We start from the raw sequence: 17,474 nt of genomic DNA, 5'->3' as shown, positions 1-17,474 counted from the left end.
CAGCCTGTGTCTGCGGCGACAGAGAGTGGGATGGAGGAAGATCATATTTCATTATTACATTAATCAGACCCTCATGCAGACACCATTGTAAATCAGGTGGGACGTGACATTAATCCTGCAGAACCAGTTTGTGACTGTTCTGTGTCCGGTCTCTAGGGTGTTGCAGTGCTGGGAAATTCTTTCCCCTCATCTTGTAAAATTCAAAATGTAATTAGATACCACTGCACCAGGCCATTCTGTAATGCTTGCAGGCTTTTCTGGGTGGTGTTAGAGTTGGTACACTGTTTAGTTTTTGCTGTCAAATGCCATAACTGATCACCCTCCATGATCATATGGTACATATAGGGAGACGGTGATTACAATTAGACAAACAATTGCAGGAGCTCACATTTTGAGAATTTAAATGAACTTTTGTCATGTGTTGCTGAAGAATGGAGTGTATTTTGCCTTCCAGCTTGGTGTAAACAATGAATTATACAGTATATAGTCTACACCGGAGGTAAACTCAGTCTAGGGAGGTTTATACTCACTGATTATTGTTATTATCCTTTATTATTGGCTCAGCTCAACGTAATTTTCTAAAATGAGGGAGTATTTGTTTTAAGTTGACCAACAAGAGATACAATTTTCCCTCTGCATGTTGCCAAGGCATCAACACTTTAGATCTGCTGCCCTCTGCTGCTGAACCTCATTTGTGTCTGATTTCTTGTGGTAGTGGGAATTTCCATATTTACATCACCTCAGATGATAATATTCACAGCCTGGGAACTTGTGGTGGAGAATAAGATAAATTCACACGGTAATCTGTAAGGGTTTTTAAGATATACAAAGCACAACATAATAACAATAAAGATGTAATTTAATATTACATTCTTCAAAAAATTCACATCTACTACTTGAGCACTGTACAGTACAAGCATTGAAAATATTAATACTCTCTTTTATAATAACCACAAGTTTGAGCAATAAGCTATACGTATTGCGTAACATCCCCGTGTTGCTTGTTTTCTTATCTTTGCAGTCACATTGTCTGTCTCTTGGCGAATAATTGCTGTCATAGTGTTCCCCATTCAGCCAAACTGCTGAAAAGGAAAAGTGCAGCCTGAACAAGATTAGAGAGAAGGAAACGGAGAACGACAGCGAGCAGAGTCGAGGAAATGTACCAGATGACTTAGCAGACAGGGATCAGAATTGGTTTGTTAGTTATAATTGTTTTGTTGCTGTATTGTTGAATAAGTATGGAAATAACATACACATACACACACGCACATATACAGTCAACCTACCTCTCTCAGTTGGAGAATAATGCAATGTACAAGTAAAGCTGCCATATTGTTATAACTAGCGCCCAGGTTGACTTTAGGCTGAGTTGCCTGGTGACGTCCTGTGGCTTTGGACCATCTGTGACATTTCCTGCTGGGTTGAGGTTGCCTCTGCAGACCCTGTTGTCCCTGTTAGGTAAGGCTTACGGCAAAACGCAGCTGTAAGTCGCCTCCGAAACACCCTGCACAAGAACACGTAGATAAGCGGGTCGAGACACACATTAGTGGCCGAAAGCCACAGAGTAGTTTCCTTGGCAACATAGAGGGCGTTCTGCATCCGGCAGAGGTTGGCAGAGCTCCGGGTTTGGGTCAGAGTGTAGGGGACACGAGCGAAGTGAAAAGGGGCAAAACTTACAAAAAACACCCCCACAACCACAAAGACCTTTGCTTTGGTCCTGCTGCTGGCCGCTTTGGAGCTGCTTTTAGAAGCCCTGTATGACTCATACACCTTCTTGCTGATGAACGTGTAGCAAACCACCATCAAGGCCAGTGTGCCCCAGAAAACCACCTGTTGTGTACAAAACATATGCAATGCTTTCACTCTGCACAACTTTTCTCACAAGAACATTTGATGAGCATAGAGATAAAGATGTGTAGCTACCTGACAGAAATAGTTGAACCCCTCATGCCAGTACAGGCCGACTTTGCTCTTCATGGAGGAGCACTTGAGTTTGCCACCAGAGACCTGCGGCAGCTGGTCACTCAGGATGACGTTGGGCAGTGCGAGCGATAACATCACCACCCACACCATCACGCTCACAGCCTGACCCACGCGGACTCGCTGCAGGGCGCACTTCCCGAACGGCCTGACGATCTTCAGGTAGCGGTCCAGGCTGATGAGGCCCAGCAGAAGGATGCTGATGTACATGGTGATGTAGAAGAGAACCGCAGAGTAGCGGCAGTGGAAGGCGCGGAGCTTCCAAGACCCCACACCAGCATCACTTAGGACCCTCAGCGGGATGGTCAGGGTCATCAGCAAGTCGGCCACCACCTGTTGAAGGATTGATTTATTGAGTATCCGTGCTGCCTCACACACGCGTCTCCTCTGCTGGTTGTCCTCTCATTATCAGAGGGCAGTGATATCAACCCTTTTAATGGGGGAGAAGCCAGATCATTGACTCCTTTGTCCACTAAAGTAGCATCCTCAAAGCACTCAAAGCTGGTAGCTGGTTCCTTAAATTGAACTTTACAGTGTTACGCAGCTGCTGCACAGCTCTGAGCCAAAAGGAATTCCCAGATATTTAACATATGAAACAGTTTGAATCGTTTCAGTCTTTACCACTATGTCTGGATGACTTGCTCTTTTTCTTACATTCAGAAATACATACAGGTGGTCTTACTCATGGTGTCAGGTAAGACTTTCAGAGCCAATCACACTTATGGTCATTGATTATGATGGTTTGGATGCCACTCCCTGTCTGTCTTTACCATCTGCATACATTTGTGTTTGGACTTTCTCTGCACTAACAACAACACGTCTGAATCACTCACCACGTTCTTCAGAAAGACCACAAAGGTGGAAGTACTGGGAATGTTGAAGAAGATCCACGCAGCCAAGGAATTCAGAACCAGGGCGACGATGAAGAGGAGGCTGTACAGGCAGGGGAACACCACAGCTGTCACGCTGGTGTCCCGCAAACACTTGGCGGAAGCGTTTGACAGTGTGTTGTTCATCTTTCCTGCCTCGACAAGAAAGAGGACGGATGTAGAACAATGAGTATGACTGCATGAAACCTGTTTAATGTCGTCATTTTGTGGGTGGGAAACCAGCAAATAAAGGTGTTGCCACTTTAACACACACAAACCACACAATTTACATCATTGAGGTTGGTACACTTCCTTTATATATATATATATATATATATATATATATATATATATATATATATATAAATATATATATATATATATATATACCAGCAGCTGCTGGTGCATGTGTGTGTGTGTGTGTGTGTGTGTGTGTGTGTGTGTGTGTGTGTGTGTGTGCTCATGCTAGATTCTGCTCTCGTCTCTATCACTGTGTCTCTATATCACCGTGTCACTATATCTGCCTGCTTCTACATTGAAAACTTTTACAGCTTAGAATAACACACAGGGCAGGACTAGACGCCATGGTAACCGAGCCATACTAACAACCCTTTGTCTGTCTAAGTGTACGCAGGCTAATGTTAATGAGGTCAATTGCAGAAATTGTTAAACAGATTAAGTCTCTCTGTGTGTGAACATGGAATGGACATGGTTTAGTCTTACCTCCTCTCTGTGTCCTTATTGGCTCCGGTGTGTTTGAAGAATGATGAATAAAGCCAAAAAAACTAAAAAGAAGAAGTGAAATATTCAATTCTGCTTTCTTTTTCGCTTGAACAGAAAAAAACAAAAACCTCTAAATGCAATGCCACAGAATAAATGTCACTGTCAAAGAAATACAACATTTGTTCTAAGCCTCTGCCTCCCCCTCTCTCTCTCTCTCTCTCTCTCTCTCTCTCTCTCTCTCTCTGTCTCTTTCCGTGTGTGTGTGTGTGTGTTTGCATGTGTTTGATGCTCTTACAATGGGTGGTCTCTGCAGCTACTGTGTGGCTGTCTTGTCACAATCCCAACGACTTTGCCTCATGCCAGTCTTCCTCCTCGTCAAAGACCCCCTTCCTTCCTCGCTTCCTGTTCCAATTGTCTGCCGAGCGTTCTGTCCTGCTCCGTGCCAGTCCCCCTCGCTCGGCCCGGCCTCAGTTGATGCAGAGACGCGAGGTTGAGCACCTCCTGCAACACCACCGCTCCTCCTACCGCACAGAAGGCTTGCCAGTTTCTCAACCTCTGTCTGTTTGTCTAAGAGCTTTGGTTTGGGTGGTTGAGCAAGAAATGTATTTGCATCGACTAAGTGACGGAATGACTGGGTGACTGAGTGACTTACTGATTTCTTTAATATCAGCAAAACATATGCAAGTACAAGCAAGGCACATGAACCAACACAAGCTTGTGCACAGGTTTTGTATATGTAATGTTTACTTGCCTGTGTGTGTGTGGGCTGAGTGTTTATATATGAGTTCCAATTACAGTCAAATACACGGCGCCACAAAAGAATGAGAGGATGAGAGCCCTGTTCTATGCAAACCCAGTGAAGCTCGTAGGTTTTCATTCCTTTAACTGCTTTCTTGCTCAGATGTGGACGTGGAAATATGCCTAAAATAACACACACACGTTTACCGTCATCGAGCATCATGCACCAAACTACAGTATCTTCCTTTTAAACACCACAAGGACTTCCTGTCAACATGGACTGTAATGTTGTATAAAACAATAACAAAGGAGATAAGCAGAAGCAGAACGGCATTTACATCTTCATATTCATCACCTTTGACATTCAGACAAGCGCCTCACACTTCCCCAGCAGGCAAAGTTTCACTTGCAGAATCACAAAATCAGCAAATCCTAGAGCGAGCGCTCCTGCGGTTAAAGAGTTTGATTTACTCAGCTGCAGCGCACTAAATGGAGTGTATAAATAATGACCTTTTAATGGAAAATGTATTGATGGCAGAAGTAGTTTTTTTTTTAAAGCCCCAACTCATTAAACAAAGAATAATGCCTTCATGTTGGGTTTAGTATAGTTAGCTTGATTACTTTACCGAGTCGATTTACGAGCCAATCTCTTTGTTTCACAGCCGAGGACATTCAGGGATACAGCAAACGCGTTAAGACTGACTTGGTCTTTTCAAACACACAGCTGCTCTATTGTAATCTTGTCTACAATGTATGTAAATAGAAACTGCGGTACATTCAAATCAGACCTCAGTGTTAACTGCTGATTGAATGCTTATTTTGCTGCGGATTTACTACAGCGGAATTCGTTTTCGTGGCTGAAAATGGAGCGAACTGAGCATCGTCGTTTATCTTTCCTTCGACATCTGCTGCTGCCTGAACTCTTCGAACTTAAACTAACTTTTATTTTCATTTTTTTAAAGCAACAGCAGAATGTTATAATAGTAAGAAATATGATGTTTACGCATTCAGAGCTGTATGATACATCAGCACGTGTCCTCATTATCTGAATACCGCCTGCATTGTGATTGGATCTCCGCTCCATCCGTCCGTCTTTGCTCCGTGTATGACCTTTATCCACTGTGGTTGTCACCCTTCGCATTCCGGGTGCAGTTATCCATGCGTGGCAAGCCGCAACTCCCATTCAAATGAACTTTACGGATGTGGGCGAGGAGAGCCACGCAGGGAAACGAGTCAGCGCTGCATTTTCAGCAAAAACCTCAATGTGTAAGTTACACCTGGCAATTTCTGAGAGAGATCCAATCACAACGCGAGCAAATGTGTAGATGGTGAAACATCTTCTGACAACACTCAGGACGACCATGTGACCAAAGACACAAGTTTCTCCTTGAACTCTCTACATAAAAAGACGTAGAGCAGTGGGTTCAGGCAGATGTTGGTGGTGGCCAACCAAACACTGATTTCATTGGCAAACTTGCCTGTTAAAATAGAGCATCTACCAGTCGGGCTGACCTGCTGAAACGTATAATGAATCCTCACAACGTGGTACGGGCAGAAAGAGACACCGAACACAATGAGAACCATGAAGATGCGCAGCTTGATCTTGTTCTTCCCCTGGTTGTTGTTGCTGCCGGACTTTCTAAAAGACTGGAAAACCTTGTTTGCAATACAAATGTTACAAGCCGCAATAATCGTGCTGACGACCCAGAAGAACACATTCAGGCAAATCACCAACCACTTATGGTAATGAACACCATCTGGGTGTTTTAGGTCCACACAGGAGCTGATCTTCGTCCCATTACTTGCCGATTCATGAGAAAGAGCTATAGTGGGTATAGATGTCCCGATAAACACCAACCAGACACAGACGGACACCAGCTTACTGAAGATCAGATTCTGACCGAAGAACTTGCTCTGGGGACGGACGATCTTGAAGAAACGGTCCAAGCTGATAAGTCCCAAGAAGGTGATACATATGTACATGGTGGTGTAGAAGATGACGCTGAAGTAACGACACACGAGTATGTAGAGGGTGAGCGGGGAACCGGGGAGCGTGGTGGCAGTTCTGGGGGGGATGGTGAAGGCCATGATGAGATCGGCCGCCACCAGATGCTTCACGTACACGATGAGGGTGGAGTTGGACCTAAGGCGCAGAGACACCCAGGCCGCCACGCCGTTCAGCAGCAACGCCACGGGGAACATCAGGAAGTAGACAATTGCGAAAGCAGCAAAGTTGAAACTGGGACATTCCGGCTTTTGAAATGTGTGATTAGATGTCATGACTGCAGCCTGAAGATAAGAAGAACAGATTATAGAATCAGCAGCTCAGTAACATTCTCTCTAATCTCTAAACGATCTAATTTAACTGGACAAATTGCAAACATTTTCGTTTCCTTTAAATAATCTGGTTTCGCTCTTTTTCACTTTCAGAATAAAAGGGAAGTCTGTTCCCTCAGCCGGCTGAATTGTGAACTACAGTAACATAAAAAGAAGAAGAAGAATTTTTTCACGTGGTTTGATGCCAAAATGCTTCAACTCATTTATTGGTTCACTGCACTCTGTTGACACCTTTGCTCTGTTAGAAAGTTGCTTCTCTTTTCATTTACGGACAAGAATGAACTCAAATTCAAATCTCAAAACTTTATTGTCTACTGTTAACAAACAAATGGCAGATATTTGTCTTTGGCTCACAACTGCTGTGGTCCATGTTTGATGTTCAGAACACACACACACAAATGACAAAATATGCATTTATACTTAATCAGCTGAAGGAATCTCTGTCTTATTACAGATCAAAAGCTGCAGCCAGAACAAAATAGTTTTGGGTAACTTACAGTCAGTCGATGGTCCGGCTTCAGTCGCTTTGGAACAGGAGGCGAATGTGTGTGTGGATGGACGGACAGGTCGTGTTTGAGATACTCAAACTACCTACCAAACAAATCACACATGTGCCCGGGCTTCACTTGTTGTGCATATATGCAAACTTAAGGAAACCTCTTCACACCAGTGGATGTTGTGTCCTCACTCGCCTCATTTCCTCCATCACCTCCATCTCCTGACAGGCAGCCGCCGTCACGCCCAGGATGGTCTTCATCCCGTCCATCAGCTCTGTTCTCCTGCCTGCTGTCATTCCTCTTCATGCCAGCAGCTGTCACACTTTCTGCTCTTCCTCTTCCCACCTTGAGCCTGCACAGCTGCTTCCCATCTCATCACTGAGCGTCCTTGGCCAGATTAAAGCATGTGTCTCTCCTATTCCCTCTGCTTGCACACTTGCGTTTGAGTCAGACTCCACACTCCTCATCTTGACTCTTATGTAACTCATCTCTTACTTTACACAATATGTGCTTTGCCAATTAAAAGGCTGGATGGCAAAAGTGAGTTTTAGCCGCAAAACAAAAACAGTGACCTCAAGAATTCATAAATATTTATTGATAACAGTTTTGCTTCATTCATTCATAAATATTCCTAATCTTTGGAACTATACAGTATTTAAAACAAGCCACAAATACCCAGGTCAGATTCATTACATGCTATTCCTCCTACAGACTCTAGAGGGCAGCAAAAGATAATATGTGAGAATGGAAAGTTCAGACTAGAGAGTGAATTTATTCTGTCAAACCTGATTGTTATGTTCAGTCCATTTGCTTACTAAATATTGACTGATTGTCTACTTATTGTTGCTATTGCCTGTTTAATCAGAATGGAACGTAGTGCAGATGCCGCTCGCTGTCATCATGTGGAGCAGTTTCTCTCTGTACTCTCTGCACAGGTAGATGTAGAGCAGAGGGTCTAGGCAGGCATTAGTGGTACTGAGCCACAGGACGAAATTATGGACTGCGTTCAGCCAAACGGCGCTGCAGGTTTTATCTGCCACAACTTCATGCTCTGTGAATGGAATGCGGGCCACGTGGAGAGGCACAAAACACACAGAGAACACCAGGAGCACAGAGAAGACCCGCAGCTTGGTCTTCTTCTTTCCCTGGCTGTTGCTGCTCCCTGAGGTTCTGAAGGACTTCAGCACTTTCACGGTGATGCAGAAGTAGCAGAACACGATCAGCACGAGAAGCAGCCAGAAGAACAACTCCATGAAAAAGATCACGTACTTGTGAAAGGATATAGCAATGGGACCTTTCATGGACATGCACAGATCTTCTGCATCATGATCCGGACTCTGGTTGGTCAGAACCATGGTAGGAATGGCTGTACCTCCAAAGAGCACGAGCCAAACTATGGTGGATGATACAAGACTGAACGTCAGATTTTGTCCAAACGCCTTCCCACATGGTCTGACAATTTTGAAGAAGCGGTCCAAGCTGATGAGACCCATCAAAGCGATGCTTGTGTACAAGGAGGTGTAGAAAACCACATCAGAGTAACGACAGGCGAACATTTGTAACCCCACCGCGGCGCCGGGCAGCTTGCTGGCTGCCAGGAGCGGGTAGGTCAACGTCATGAGCAGGTCAGACGCCACTAGGTTCTTGAGGTACACAATGAAGGTGGAGGTGGAGCGAAGGTGCAGGGACACCCAGCCCGCCACTCCGTTCAGCAGCAGCGCTACGGGGAAGGTGGAGAAGATGAGGACGCCTATGGCCACGTCAACGGACCTGTAGTTAATATTGGTGCCTTCGGAGGAGGAGGGGTGGGATGAGTTGTTACACGTCATGGTAGATTCTGGAGTTAAGAGAGAGATGGTAGAAGGATATTTGGCGCAAACACTCCACAAACAAGAGATTAGGAAGTTGTCTGTTGCAGAGCGGTGACCTCACTAAGGCTGGAACTCTAAGCAATGGAACCACTCGTAAGCAAGTACAGTAGTTCCGAATTCTGTATAGCTATAGGTTACACACAGAGTCCTTCTAGTATCACAATAACACAATACTACTTAATTAATTGATTCCATCTTCCATCACATTTAAGTTTACATTTGGATTTTGAGATCACATGCAAACATGATGGGACGCCTGCAGGCCGGAGGCGTCAGTCACCACCTAAACCGGCTCCTGTTTACATGTTTCCTGCTCACCTGGATGAACCTGGTTTGCATTTATCATTTGTTATAATCATTTGTTGTTATGATATCGCTTTGAATCTCTGGCCGTGATATTTGAATACATCCTGCCTGCTGAACCCATCAATATGCCGTTTTGACCGCAAATCGTGTAAGTTATGCAGTTTGTTTCCGTTCAGACCACATACAAACACTCGTCTGGGTTATAGAATCACAAACATGAACACTTTGGTGATAGTGGAGCTTTTAAAACGTCAGCTTCTCTTGATCTCCTGCTTTGTAATTGTCACATGTTTAATGAGGGAAAGCAATGAGGATTGATGGCTTTTAATGTCCATTCACCTTATCAGTGTCTCACTGTAAAGAGTTAATGCACCGAACAATCTCTGTGACTCCCATGAATTCTGAACTTGACATTCATATTCACACTCTTATTATCATATTAGCAGATTATGAGCCTGAGTTGTGAGAATGGAACTTTGCTGAAAGCGCCTGTCAGATTAAGTTAATATATTTAATTTAGCAGGACATCATTTTATTTTTGGGCATTTTAACAATTCTTTTCAGATGATTTCGTATCTGTTAATAGTTAATTTACGAATTTATCAGCATAGTTGAGAGACCTTTTCATTCCGTTTTCTCTCAGGGACAAACTGGATTAGACTTCAATCTCTCTATCTCTTCTATCAACTGAATAGATATAGACAATTCAAACAAGTTTAAACCATAATGTATTCTCAAGCTTTATAATAACATCCAGATATTCAGTCATTTAAAACATGCTCCTACATATTCAGTTAGAATTCCTGCTCCTTATTTTCTCTCAATTTGATTCATTTACCTCTCAAACTAAATCTGCCCTGAAAGAAAACAACACAAGCTGAAGCCACTCACCAGGACAGGACGTGTCCTCCACTACACCGTTCAGCCCGAGACATTAAGAACTTCAGATGTTTCAATGTGAAGGTACGTTGACCGACTTCCATTAGAGGGATGCAAATCAACGGGCAACGAGTGGCTGTGAGGGCGACAAAAGGATTCAAATGACAGATGCTGCGGTGGGGCAGCAACGCAAAAACTCTACGATAAAGAGCGAGGAGAGTCTGAAACCTACTGGAGACATGAAGGATGACGTGAGATTACATGATCAGCTTTGAAGTGAAGTGATTTAAAGTGTGGACGTAACTCATTCATTGACCTCAAGACAGAACAATGTTGTGAAACCTAAAACTAAATGAACAGAAACTTGACTTTTGCGATTACTTAGAGGAATAGAAACAAGAAAAAATTCTGTTGTTGGATTCTTTCACTTTCAGGAAAAACAAGCCAAAGCTGCAGGTTACAGGTGCATAACAAGCGTTCAATGTCTCAATCTTAATTTATCAATTTAACATTCATGGGTTTATACTTTAAACAATTTGGAATTTATAGAAACATTGTCTTTGATTTTGCAATAATCAGCATCAGCGATTGAGTCTGGCGACTGTCAATGTAAACATGGTTACCTCACCAGAAAACACTTTAGAATGCATATTTGTCTTAAATATAATAGATGAACTAGTTTGTGATTTGGTCGCTCTACTAGGCAATACATGCATTTCAGTGAAAACATGCTTCACATTTTCAACATTTCAGGTTAAGGTTTTGTGGTGATTACGTTAGTTTCATTCATTATTATTCCTGTTTGTTCTGATACACACACACACACACACACACCAGCTCCACCTCCTGTGTGTCCTTTAATGTTCAGGCTTGAGGCTGAACTGATTCCGAACAGCAGGCCTGTATAATATTGTAGGAGTATTGTAGTTTTAGTAAAGTTCTCATCCATTCGGCGCATCTACACACAGACAGAAGAGTCTTGCAGAGGAGTGCCGCTCGTGATCGTGTCCGATCCTCCTCCCGTCAACCAACTGCAGGTCCCAGGAGGCAACCGCAGGGTGTTGAACAAAGCATTCCTGAAGGACTTGCAGAGGAAGAAGTAGATGAGCGGGTCAAGGAGCGAGTTGAGAGAGGAGAGCCAGAGGGTGCTCTCCTTCAGCTGGAAGAAGAAGAGCTTGAGCTGACAGTCGAAGAGGAGCCCCCGGGTCTGGCTCATGGTGTATGGCACTCGGGCGAAGTGAAACGGCACGAAGCATACGAAGAACACAGCCAGCACCAGGAACACGTTGGCGCTCATTTTCCTCTTGGCCTGGTGCGGCTTCTGACTTCCCCTTATAGTCCCGCCGGAGTCGCAGGACTTTGTGCGGGAATACGAGCTGTACAACTCTTTGGTGATTAGAGTGTAACAAACTATCACAGTCACTAAGTTGCCCCAGAAAATCACCTGACAGACGTGATTCACCACCTCGTGCCAGAACAGCCCAGGCTCTGTCTTCAGGTCACTGCACTTGAAGTGTGGCGAGGTCGGGGGTCGGCGTGTCAGGATCACGTTGGGCAGACAGAGAAGCAGCAGGACGAGCCAGATGGCCGCGGAGAGGAACTTCCGACGGGCCAACCGGGCCGAGTTGGTCCCCTTAAACGGCTGGAGGGTCTTTCTGCAACGGTCGATGCTGATGAGGCCGAAGAAGAGGATGCTGATGTACATGGTGAGGTAGAAGAGGACCGAGGAAACCCGACACACAAACACTCGTAGCCCGACGGAGGCCATGTTGGTGTCGGACAAAATCTGCAGAAACACAGAATAAGGTTTTGATAACGTTTTACTGATAAACACCCATTTCAAACACCAGACGCAGTAAGTTCAACCAAACCTTGAAAGGGAAGGTGAAGGTCATGATCACGTCTGCCAGCACGATGTTCTTCAGATATATGATGAAGTGAGAGTGCGAGGGGATGCGGAGGAAGATCCACATGGCCACGGCGTTCAACGACAGCCCCAAGGCAAAGAGGATGGCGTAGAGAACGGGGAAGACAACTGTCTTTGCAACGTTGTCACGGGAACAAGTGCTGTTGGTGCGGTTGTGATCTCCAGGAATAAGTGGAAGGAAGGTGGCATTTCTCTCCATGAGGAAGGTCGTCTGAGGAACACAGCAGGAGAATACAAGATACTTTAAGTTAACACACACACACACACACACAGGCCTGCGTCTGTACATCAAAGTGAAGTTCTACATGTGTGAGGAAGCGAATGGTTTGATCCTTCTACTGACCTGCTGCGTCGCTCAGTCCAGTTCTCCGGCCACTGCGTCCCTTGTGTATGTTAAGGTCACGTCTGAGTGTCTCATCTGCGTGGCTCATACTTTCTCTCTTTATGTGTGTGTGTGTGTGTGTTTCTTCTGCTTTTTGCTTCCTGTCAGTGATGAAATGCCTACAGTGTCCTGTCCTCTAGCTCAAACTTTCAAATGTAGTCAAATTCGATATGCAGAAATTAAAAGATGTGAAAAGTATTTATGTGTAACTCATATATGCTTCTTTTAAATGTGAGGCAGATGAATGTGCTTCTGTCCTTTTTAGTGACCATCATATTTACAACTGCTGGATTGAAACTGTCGCAAGATTATAATGATCACGTTTGATCCAAGCCACTCACTGATCTTGACATCCGTTGTGTTTCCTGCATAGAATAAAGTATTTATTCAGTCAAAGGGTCACTTCACCCAATTTACAACAAATCACAACACATTTTGGGACACTTGTTTTGTAGAAAAACATTTTAAAAAATATGTTTAAAGTGATTAATTATCCATAATTGCAGCCCCTAATATGTTTGGGAATTTGGTTTACAATATGTCAACACAATGAATAAGTAAATAAATGACAGAACTATGTTTCAGTGCAATACACTGTAATATTTCAAACTAAGAGACCTTGGAAATATCGACTTCTGTTCCGGGATGGAAAAATCCTTCTGGCAGTGGCTTCACTGAAAGCTCTCCGGCTCCTCGGGCTCATTCAGAATCTGGACGGGCTGTGGGAAGGACGTTTTTCACCTTGTCTCCAAGGCTGCTTCTCAAATACAAGGTTCTTTCCATTTTTGTGGTTTCACCCTCTAAACTCGTCTCTCCGGGAGACAAAGCACAAAGGAAACTTCACTCAAATGTTGCCTGCACTGTCTCAGCACAGCCTGTTATGACCTACAGTGGACAGAGAGCTTTGTCCTCCCCGTTCAGACACCGTTCATGGAAAATAGGCAATTACCTAAATGTGCCTTTTACTGTCATGTCCATCAATATGAATTACAGCAGAGTAAACTTCAAATAATGCAGAACAAGTATCTTCCTTCCCTTCTTCATATCCTCTTGATTCATTAGTTAGATGATATCTAAAGCTGCAGCATTAACCTGCTGACACATCTGATGCTGTGCTCGAGTTGTATCGGAAATCAGTAAGTACTTTATTTACAAATTGTAATCGAACGCCTATTTACAAGCGGATACCTAGAGATTCTTGAAGCTACACACATTTATCAGTTGCGACTTGTATGGCGTGACCTTTTCACCTTTTGATGGAAGAAATGGTAAACAACCGATCTTCTGAAACTTTGTGTTTATACACTCTAGGCATTGATACCACCTTCAAAGGAGCTCTCAAACGCAGCATTGATGCTGTCATAGAAATCTGTTCTATTAATGTCATTTAATAGTATGCTTGACGTTGCTTGACGATTAGGAACACTGGCTTGTTTGACAATGTGTTTACCTTCACACTTTCTCTGTAGACATTCTCAAAATGTTTTTTGTTTACAGGAATTGCAGTGTGTGCTCTTGGTTTTATTTCTTTCAAGTGGCAGCAATTGTGGTTATCATGGCAACAATGCAACTTCCTGTGTCTGAGTCAAAGTCAGCAGCATTCACTTCCTAAATTAATCTAAAAGTGGACGTGTGTGTGTGTGTGTGTGTGTGCATGTTCACATATCGAAATCTAAACCCATCATATTCATTCAGTCATGCTTTATAGAGTCGTGACCTGTGAGTGTGTGTGCGTGTGTAAGTGAGTTTGCTTCACCCTAAATTTACGTAATATTTCATATTTCACCACTAGAGGCCGAAAAAAACAAGCTAAATTAGCTGACAGTGAAGTGGCCCTGAGCTCAGTATGGCAGAGTTTGTTGTGGTGAAATAAGTTGTTCAAACCCTTTTTTTAGAGCAATTGTTGGCTGTTATTTGGAAGTTGATATGTTTGTTGTCATAACGTGTACAAAGAGGAGATATAGATAGGCATCACTTACACACACACACACATCAGGAAATACACACAAACACGCGCACAGAGCAAATACCCTAAACACTGCTTCAATACACCGCTATGAACCTCGTCAGTCGCCTCTCAGACAGACAGGAAATGTGTGGGAAATGAGAAGTGGAAACATAAAAAAAACACACCAGACCTGACTGACTATTTAAAACCCTCTGTGCCACACAATGCAGACACACGCAAACACACAAGCTCCTTCCTCCAAATTTGCCCCAATTGATCCTAAAAAGAATGACCTGGCGTTCAACATTTTGGCCACCTTCTGCACACACACATACACACACACTCTCCCACACACACCAACAGCTCCAACTGGCTCCCTTGTTTTCCTCTCCACGGCTGAATGATGTCGCTGATTTCATCCTGACCTCTGTTTTCATGGTAACTGCTTTTGTTTTGGTTTTTGCTTCGAATCTTTGCTCATCTCTCGCATCTGGCATATGAGTCAGCAAACAACCCATGAAAAAACATGACCTGGCAACAAAAGTAATAATTTTACGAGTGTAGATGATGGATCCCTTTAGCTCGCACAATGGAAAGTTTATTTTCCCATAAAGTCATCGTTTTATTCAGCCTCAATTCATGTATTCTTCTTCCATTAACATTTTGCACAAACTCGGTGCTGAGTGCAACTGAAGTGAAGCCAAATTGGTGCTTCACACACACCCACACACCCACACACCCACACACCCACCCACCCACCCACAAACACACACACACACACACACACACACACACACCCACACACCCACCCACCCACCCACCCACCCACAACACACACACACACACACACACACACACACACACACACACACACACACACACACACACACACACACACACACACACACACACAGAGTATATAACTGTATATAACAGATTTTAGGCTCTGCAGACAGTCAGCAGTGAAATTCCTCTTTCAAATTCTCATCCGAAGTGTTGATGTGTGTGTGCTGGTCACAGCCCACCCTGTCTGAGAGAGCAGGCAGCAGAAAAAGAGGGACAACGGCTCCCTTTGAGAGGCTGACTGGTGTGGGATACCAGGAATATTTGACAGCGGCTGCAGATCTCTGCTGAGCACACAGAGGCTGAGCTGTCAGCTGTTAACCGCAGAGGAGCGTGTGCGTGCAGCAAGGTGGAATGAGGAGGAGCCACAGAGATATGACCTTCAGGTGCAAACAAAGTCAAAGGAGGAACGCCTGTACAGCTGAAACTCAGATCACTTGAGGGAAATAAATTCAAGGCAGATGGATTCATGTGGCCACAACAAAGTAACGATGATTCGGAAGCTAAAATGTCTTCAGAAGCAGCAGACCAGCTCAGTTTTCCTATGATGTCAGGGGAGCTGTAAATACGCTTACGCACCAGAGACGAGACATGGCAGGTGGTCTGAGATGATGTCATGTGAAACGACTTCGCTTTATGTAAAACTAAACCCGCAAAGCTGTTTACAAGTTGAGCAGAGCGACGGGCTATTTGTGGTCAGCTGTTTTTATCATCTTTGACATGTTTCAGTGCTTCTTGGGACATGTGCGGGACACAGGCAGCTGATTAGAGCTGCTGATACCATCTAGGGGATGACACAGTCGGGTGCACACATGCATACAGGGCCTTCCTAGGATGAAGATATGGATCATACACAAATTTGGGGGCTTTTTGCTTTCTATAACCTTTGCAAAACAGATTTGCTTTGTTGTGTTTCTAACCTGTTTGATGCAGCTGTTGTCAAGGAGAAGAAAAGTATCTGCTGATTGTTTTTACATGACATCATCAAGGAAATTATTTCAATGAGCCATTTCTGTTTACTTTGTAACTGACGTGACTGTGAACAACATAAGCTGAACCAGCAGAGTTCAAGAGGTTAAAGCAACCAACTTCAAACATGTTCTGTAGTCCTGCCCTTCAGCGGTGTGTTTGCCCTCATGCTGCTGTACAAACCCTCTGTTACCTTCCACCAGCTCATCAGTGATCCTTGTTAAAGCTGTCAGAGAGGAACACAGACCCCTGCTGTGAAGAAGCAGTGCCACACTGTTGATGCAAGCTAATTGGCTGAGCTGAATCGTTTAAAATGTTGCTTCCCTCTGGGATTCAATGACTGGAGGAGCTTTGATGTTTTCTGACCTGGCATTATAGTGTCTGAAGTGATTAAGTTCAGCTATACAGTAGTGAGGTCCACCATCACACCTGGTTATTCCCCTGAGGACCACCAGGCAACATCTGAACCCAATCAAAGTCAACCACCCCCCACTGTGCACCCCACGCTGCCCTCAGGACGAAGAAATACGGCCCCCGTTAGAATGTAAACACCATGATGTCGTCCTCCAAGGTTTTCCACTGATTAGGCCTCTGTTACTTTTAATGAGTGCTGCGTTTTACTTAATTTATGGCGACATTCAACTGATTTATATTTTGGCCCTGTTGGCTCTTAAAGCTTGTGACGCACGGCACAGATGTAACTTGTATTCTCACCAGGTTTCTTGTAGACCCCTAACCTAGTTACTGAAACCACATTTCCTGTTTGCATGGCATTTTAGAAACCAGGTCACTGCTGAAACCGGGTATCTGAAATGTACGTAAACACATATGTTGATGTTGTTAAAAGCTAATGTTTTGCATTGAGCCTGGTTTATTCGTCAACAAGACTTCAGATTCTTAACTACCAATCAAAGTTCATGGTTGGATTGTGTCACTACTGCATCTCATGTTAGCAGTTCAGACACCAGCAGCATCTGGAGAACGTTGCTTACGTACCTGCGGTCCACGTAGATGGCGTGGGAGGAGCTTCTGACTGCGATACCTCAAAGTATCGACAGTACGGAGGTGCAGATTCCATAGTGGCGGTGTGAAATTCCATCATCGGCAAAGATAGATGTGCAGACGCGATTTTATGTGTATTACAAGAAGAAACCTCCTCCAAGTTGTGGTTTGGAGTTCAGCCATCTGATTCACTTATTTTCTCT

The 17,474-nt window shown here is 44.1% G+C and overlaps 4 protein-coding genes across 6 annotated transcripts; all 4 read right to left on the bottom strand.

Annotated features, from left to right (window-relative positions):
- Nucleotides 1-713: 713 nt before the first annotated feature.
- Nucleotides 714-4,088, bottom strand: LOC142995028 (P2Y purinoceptor 13-like). 3 transcript variants are annotated; one of them, XM_076145911.1, is made up of 5 exons: nucleotides 3,868-4,088; nucleotides 3,573-3,634; nucleotides 2,814-3,005; nucleotides 1,924-2,313; nucleotides 714-1,830 (listed from the first exon to the last, which is right to left on the bottom strand). In XM_076145911.1, exons 3-5 carry the CDS (start codon nucleotides 2,994-2,996, stop codon nucleotides 1,360-1,362), a joined length of 1,044 nt encoding a protein of 347 aa, XP_076002026.1. In that variant the 5' UTR covers nucleotides 2,997-3,005; nucleotides 3,573-3,634; nucleotides 3,868-4,088; the 3' UTR covers nucleotides 714-1,359. The 3 variants fall into 3 exon arrangements, with proteins under 3 accessions (XP_076002026.1, XP_076002025.1, XP_076002027.1); XM_076145910.1 differs by having other exon boundaries at nucleotides 2,814-3,001; XM_076145912.1 differs by lacking the exon at nucleotides 3,573-3,634 and having other exon boundaries at nucleotides 2,814-3,001.
- A 1,572-nt stretch (nucleotides 4,089-5,660) lies between these two features.
- Nucleotides 5,661-7,440, bottom strand: LOC142995303 (P2Y purinoceptor 13-like). The gene is made up of 2 exons (XM_076146300.1): nucleotides 7,315-7,440; nucleotides 5,661-6,599 (listed from the first exon to the last, which is right to left on the bottom strand). Exons 1-2 carry the CDS (start codon nucleotides 7,438-7,440, stop codon nucleotides 5,661-5,663), a joined length of 1,065 nt encoding a protein of 354 aa, XP_076002415.1.
- Nucleotides 7,441-7,758: 318 nt separating this feature from the next.
- Nucleotides 7,759-10,311, bottom strand: LOC142995042 (P2Y purinoceptor 14-like). The gene is made up of 2 exons (XM_076145929.1): nucleotides 10,213-10,311; nucleotides 7,759-8,981 (listed from the first exon to the last, which is right to left on the bottom strand). Exon 2 carries the CDS (start codon nucleotides 8,971-8,973, stop codon nucleotides 8,002-8,004), a length of 972 nt encoding a protein of 323 aa, XP_076002044.1. The 5' UTR covers nucleotides 8,974-8,981; nucleotides 10,213-10,311; the 3' UTR covers nucleotides 7,759-8,001.
- An 844-nt stretch (nucleotides 10,312-11,155) lies between these two features.
- Nucleotides 11,156-12,630, bottom strand: p2ry12 (purinergic receptor P2Y12). The gene is made up of 3 exons (XM_076146193.1): nucleotides 12,471-12,630; nucleotides 12,072-12,338; nucleotides 11,156-11,986 (listed from the first exon to the last, which is right to left on the bottom strand). Exons 2-3 carry the CDS (start codon nucleotides 12,324-12,326, stop codon nucleotides 11,159-11,161), a joined length of 1,083 nt encoding a protein of 360 aa, XP_076002308.1. The 5' UTR covers nucleotides 12,327-12,338; nucleotides 12,471-12,630; the 3' UTR covers nucleotides 11,156-11,158.
- Nucleotides 12,631-17,474: the final 4,844 nt, after the last annotated feature.

The sequence above is a fragment of the Genypterus blacodes genome, unplaced genomic scaffold (assembly GCF_046128005.1).
Source record: "Genypterus blacodes isolate CSIRO-AG114 ecotype Tasmania unplaced genomic scaffold, CSIRO-AGI_Gbla_v1 ptg000032l_1, whole genome shotgun sequence".
Taxonomy (NCBI): domain Eukaryota; kingdom Metazoa; phylum Chordata; class Actinopteri; order Ophidiiformes; family Ophidiidae; genus Genypterus; species Genypterus blacodes.
The sequence above is the reverse complement of the archived record's forward strand: the minus strand, read 5'-3'. Positions and strand labels throughout refer to the sequence as shown.

What these genes read in the sequence shown, in the direction of transcription:
- LOC142995303 (XM_076146300.1), bottom strand. Translation starts at nt 7,440, where the DNA reads ATGACAGCAGGCAGGAGAACAGAGCTGATGGACGGGATGAAGACCATC. An exon ending in TGAGGACACAACATCCACTG is followed by an intron (nt 6,600 to 7,314) that starts GTGTGAAGAGGT and finishes TCTTATCTTCAG; the next exon opens with GCTGCAGTCATGACATCTAA.
- LOC142995028 (XM_076145911.1), bottom strand. Translation starts at nt 2,996, where the DNA reads ATGAACAACACACTGTCAAACGCTTCCGCCAAGTGTTTGCGGGACACC. An exon ending in TGGTCTTTCTGAAGAACGTG is followed by an intron (nt 2,314 to 2,813) that starts GTGAGTGATTCA and finishes ATCCTTCAACAG; the next exon opens with GTGGTGGCCGACTTGCTGAT. An exon ending in GGTTCAACTATTTCTGTCAG is followed by an intron (nt 1,831 to 1,923) that starts GTAGCTACACAT and finishes TGTACACAACAG; the next exon opens with GTGGTTTTCTGGGGCACACT.
- LOC142995042 (XM_076145929.1), bottom strand. Translation starts at nt 8,973, where the DNA reads ATGACGTGTAACAACTCATCCCACCCCTCCTCCTCCGAAGGCACCAAT.
- p2ry12 (XM_076146193.1), bottom strand. Translation starts at nt 12,326, where the DNA reads ATGGAGAGAAATGCCACCTTCCTTCCACTTATTCCTGGAGATCACAAC. An exon ending in CCTTCACCTTCCCTTTCAAG is followed by an intron (nt 11,987 to 12,071) that starts GTTTGGTTGAAC and finishes GTGTTTCTGCAG; the next exon opens with ATTTTGTCCGACACCAACAT.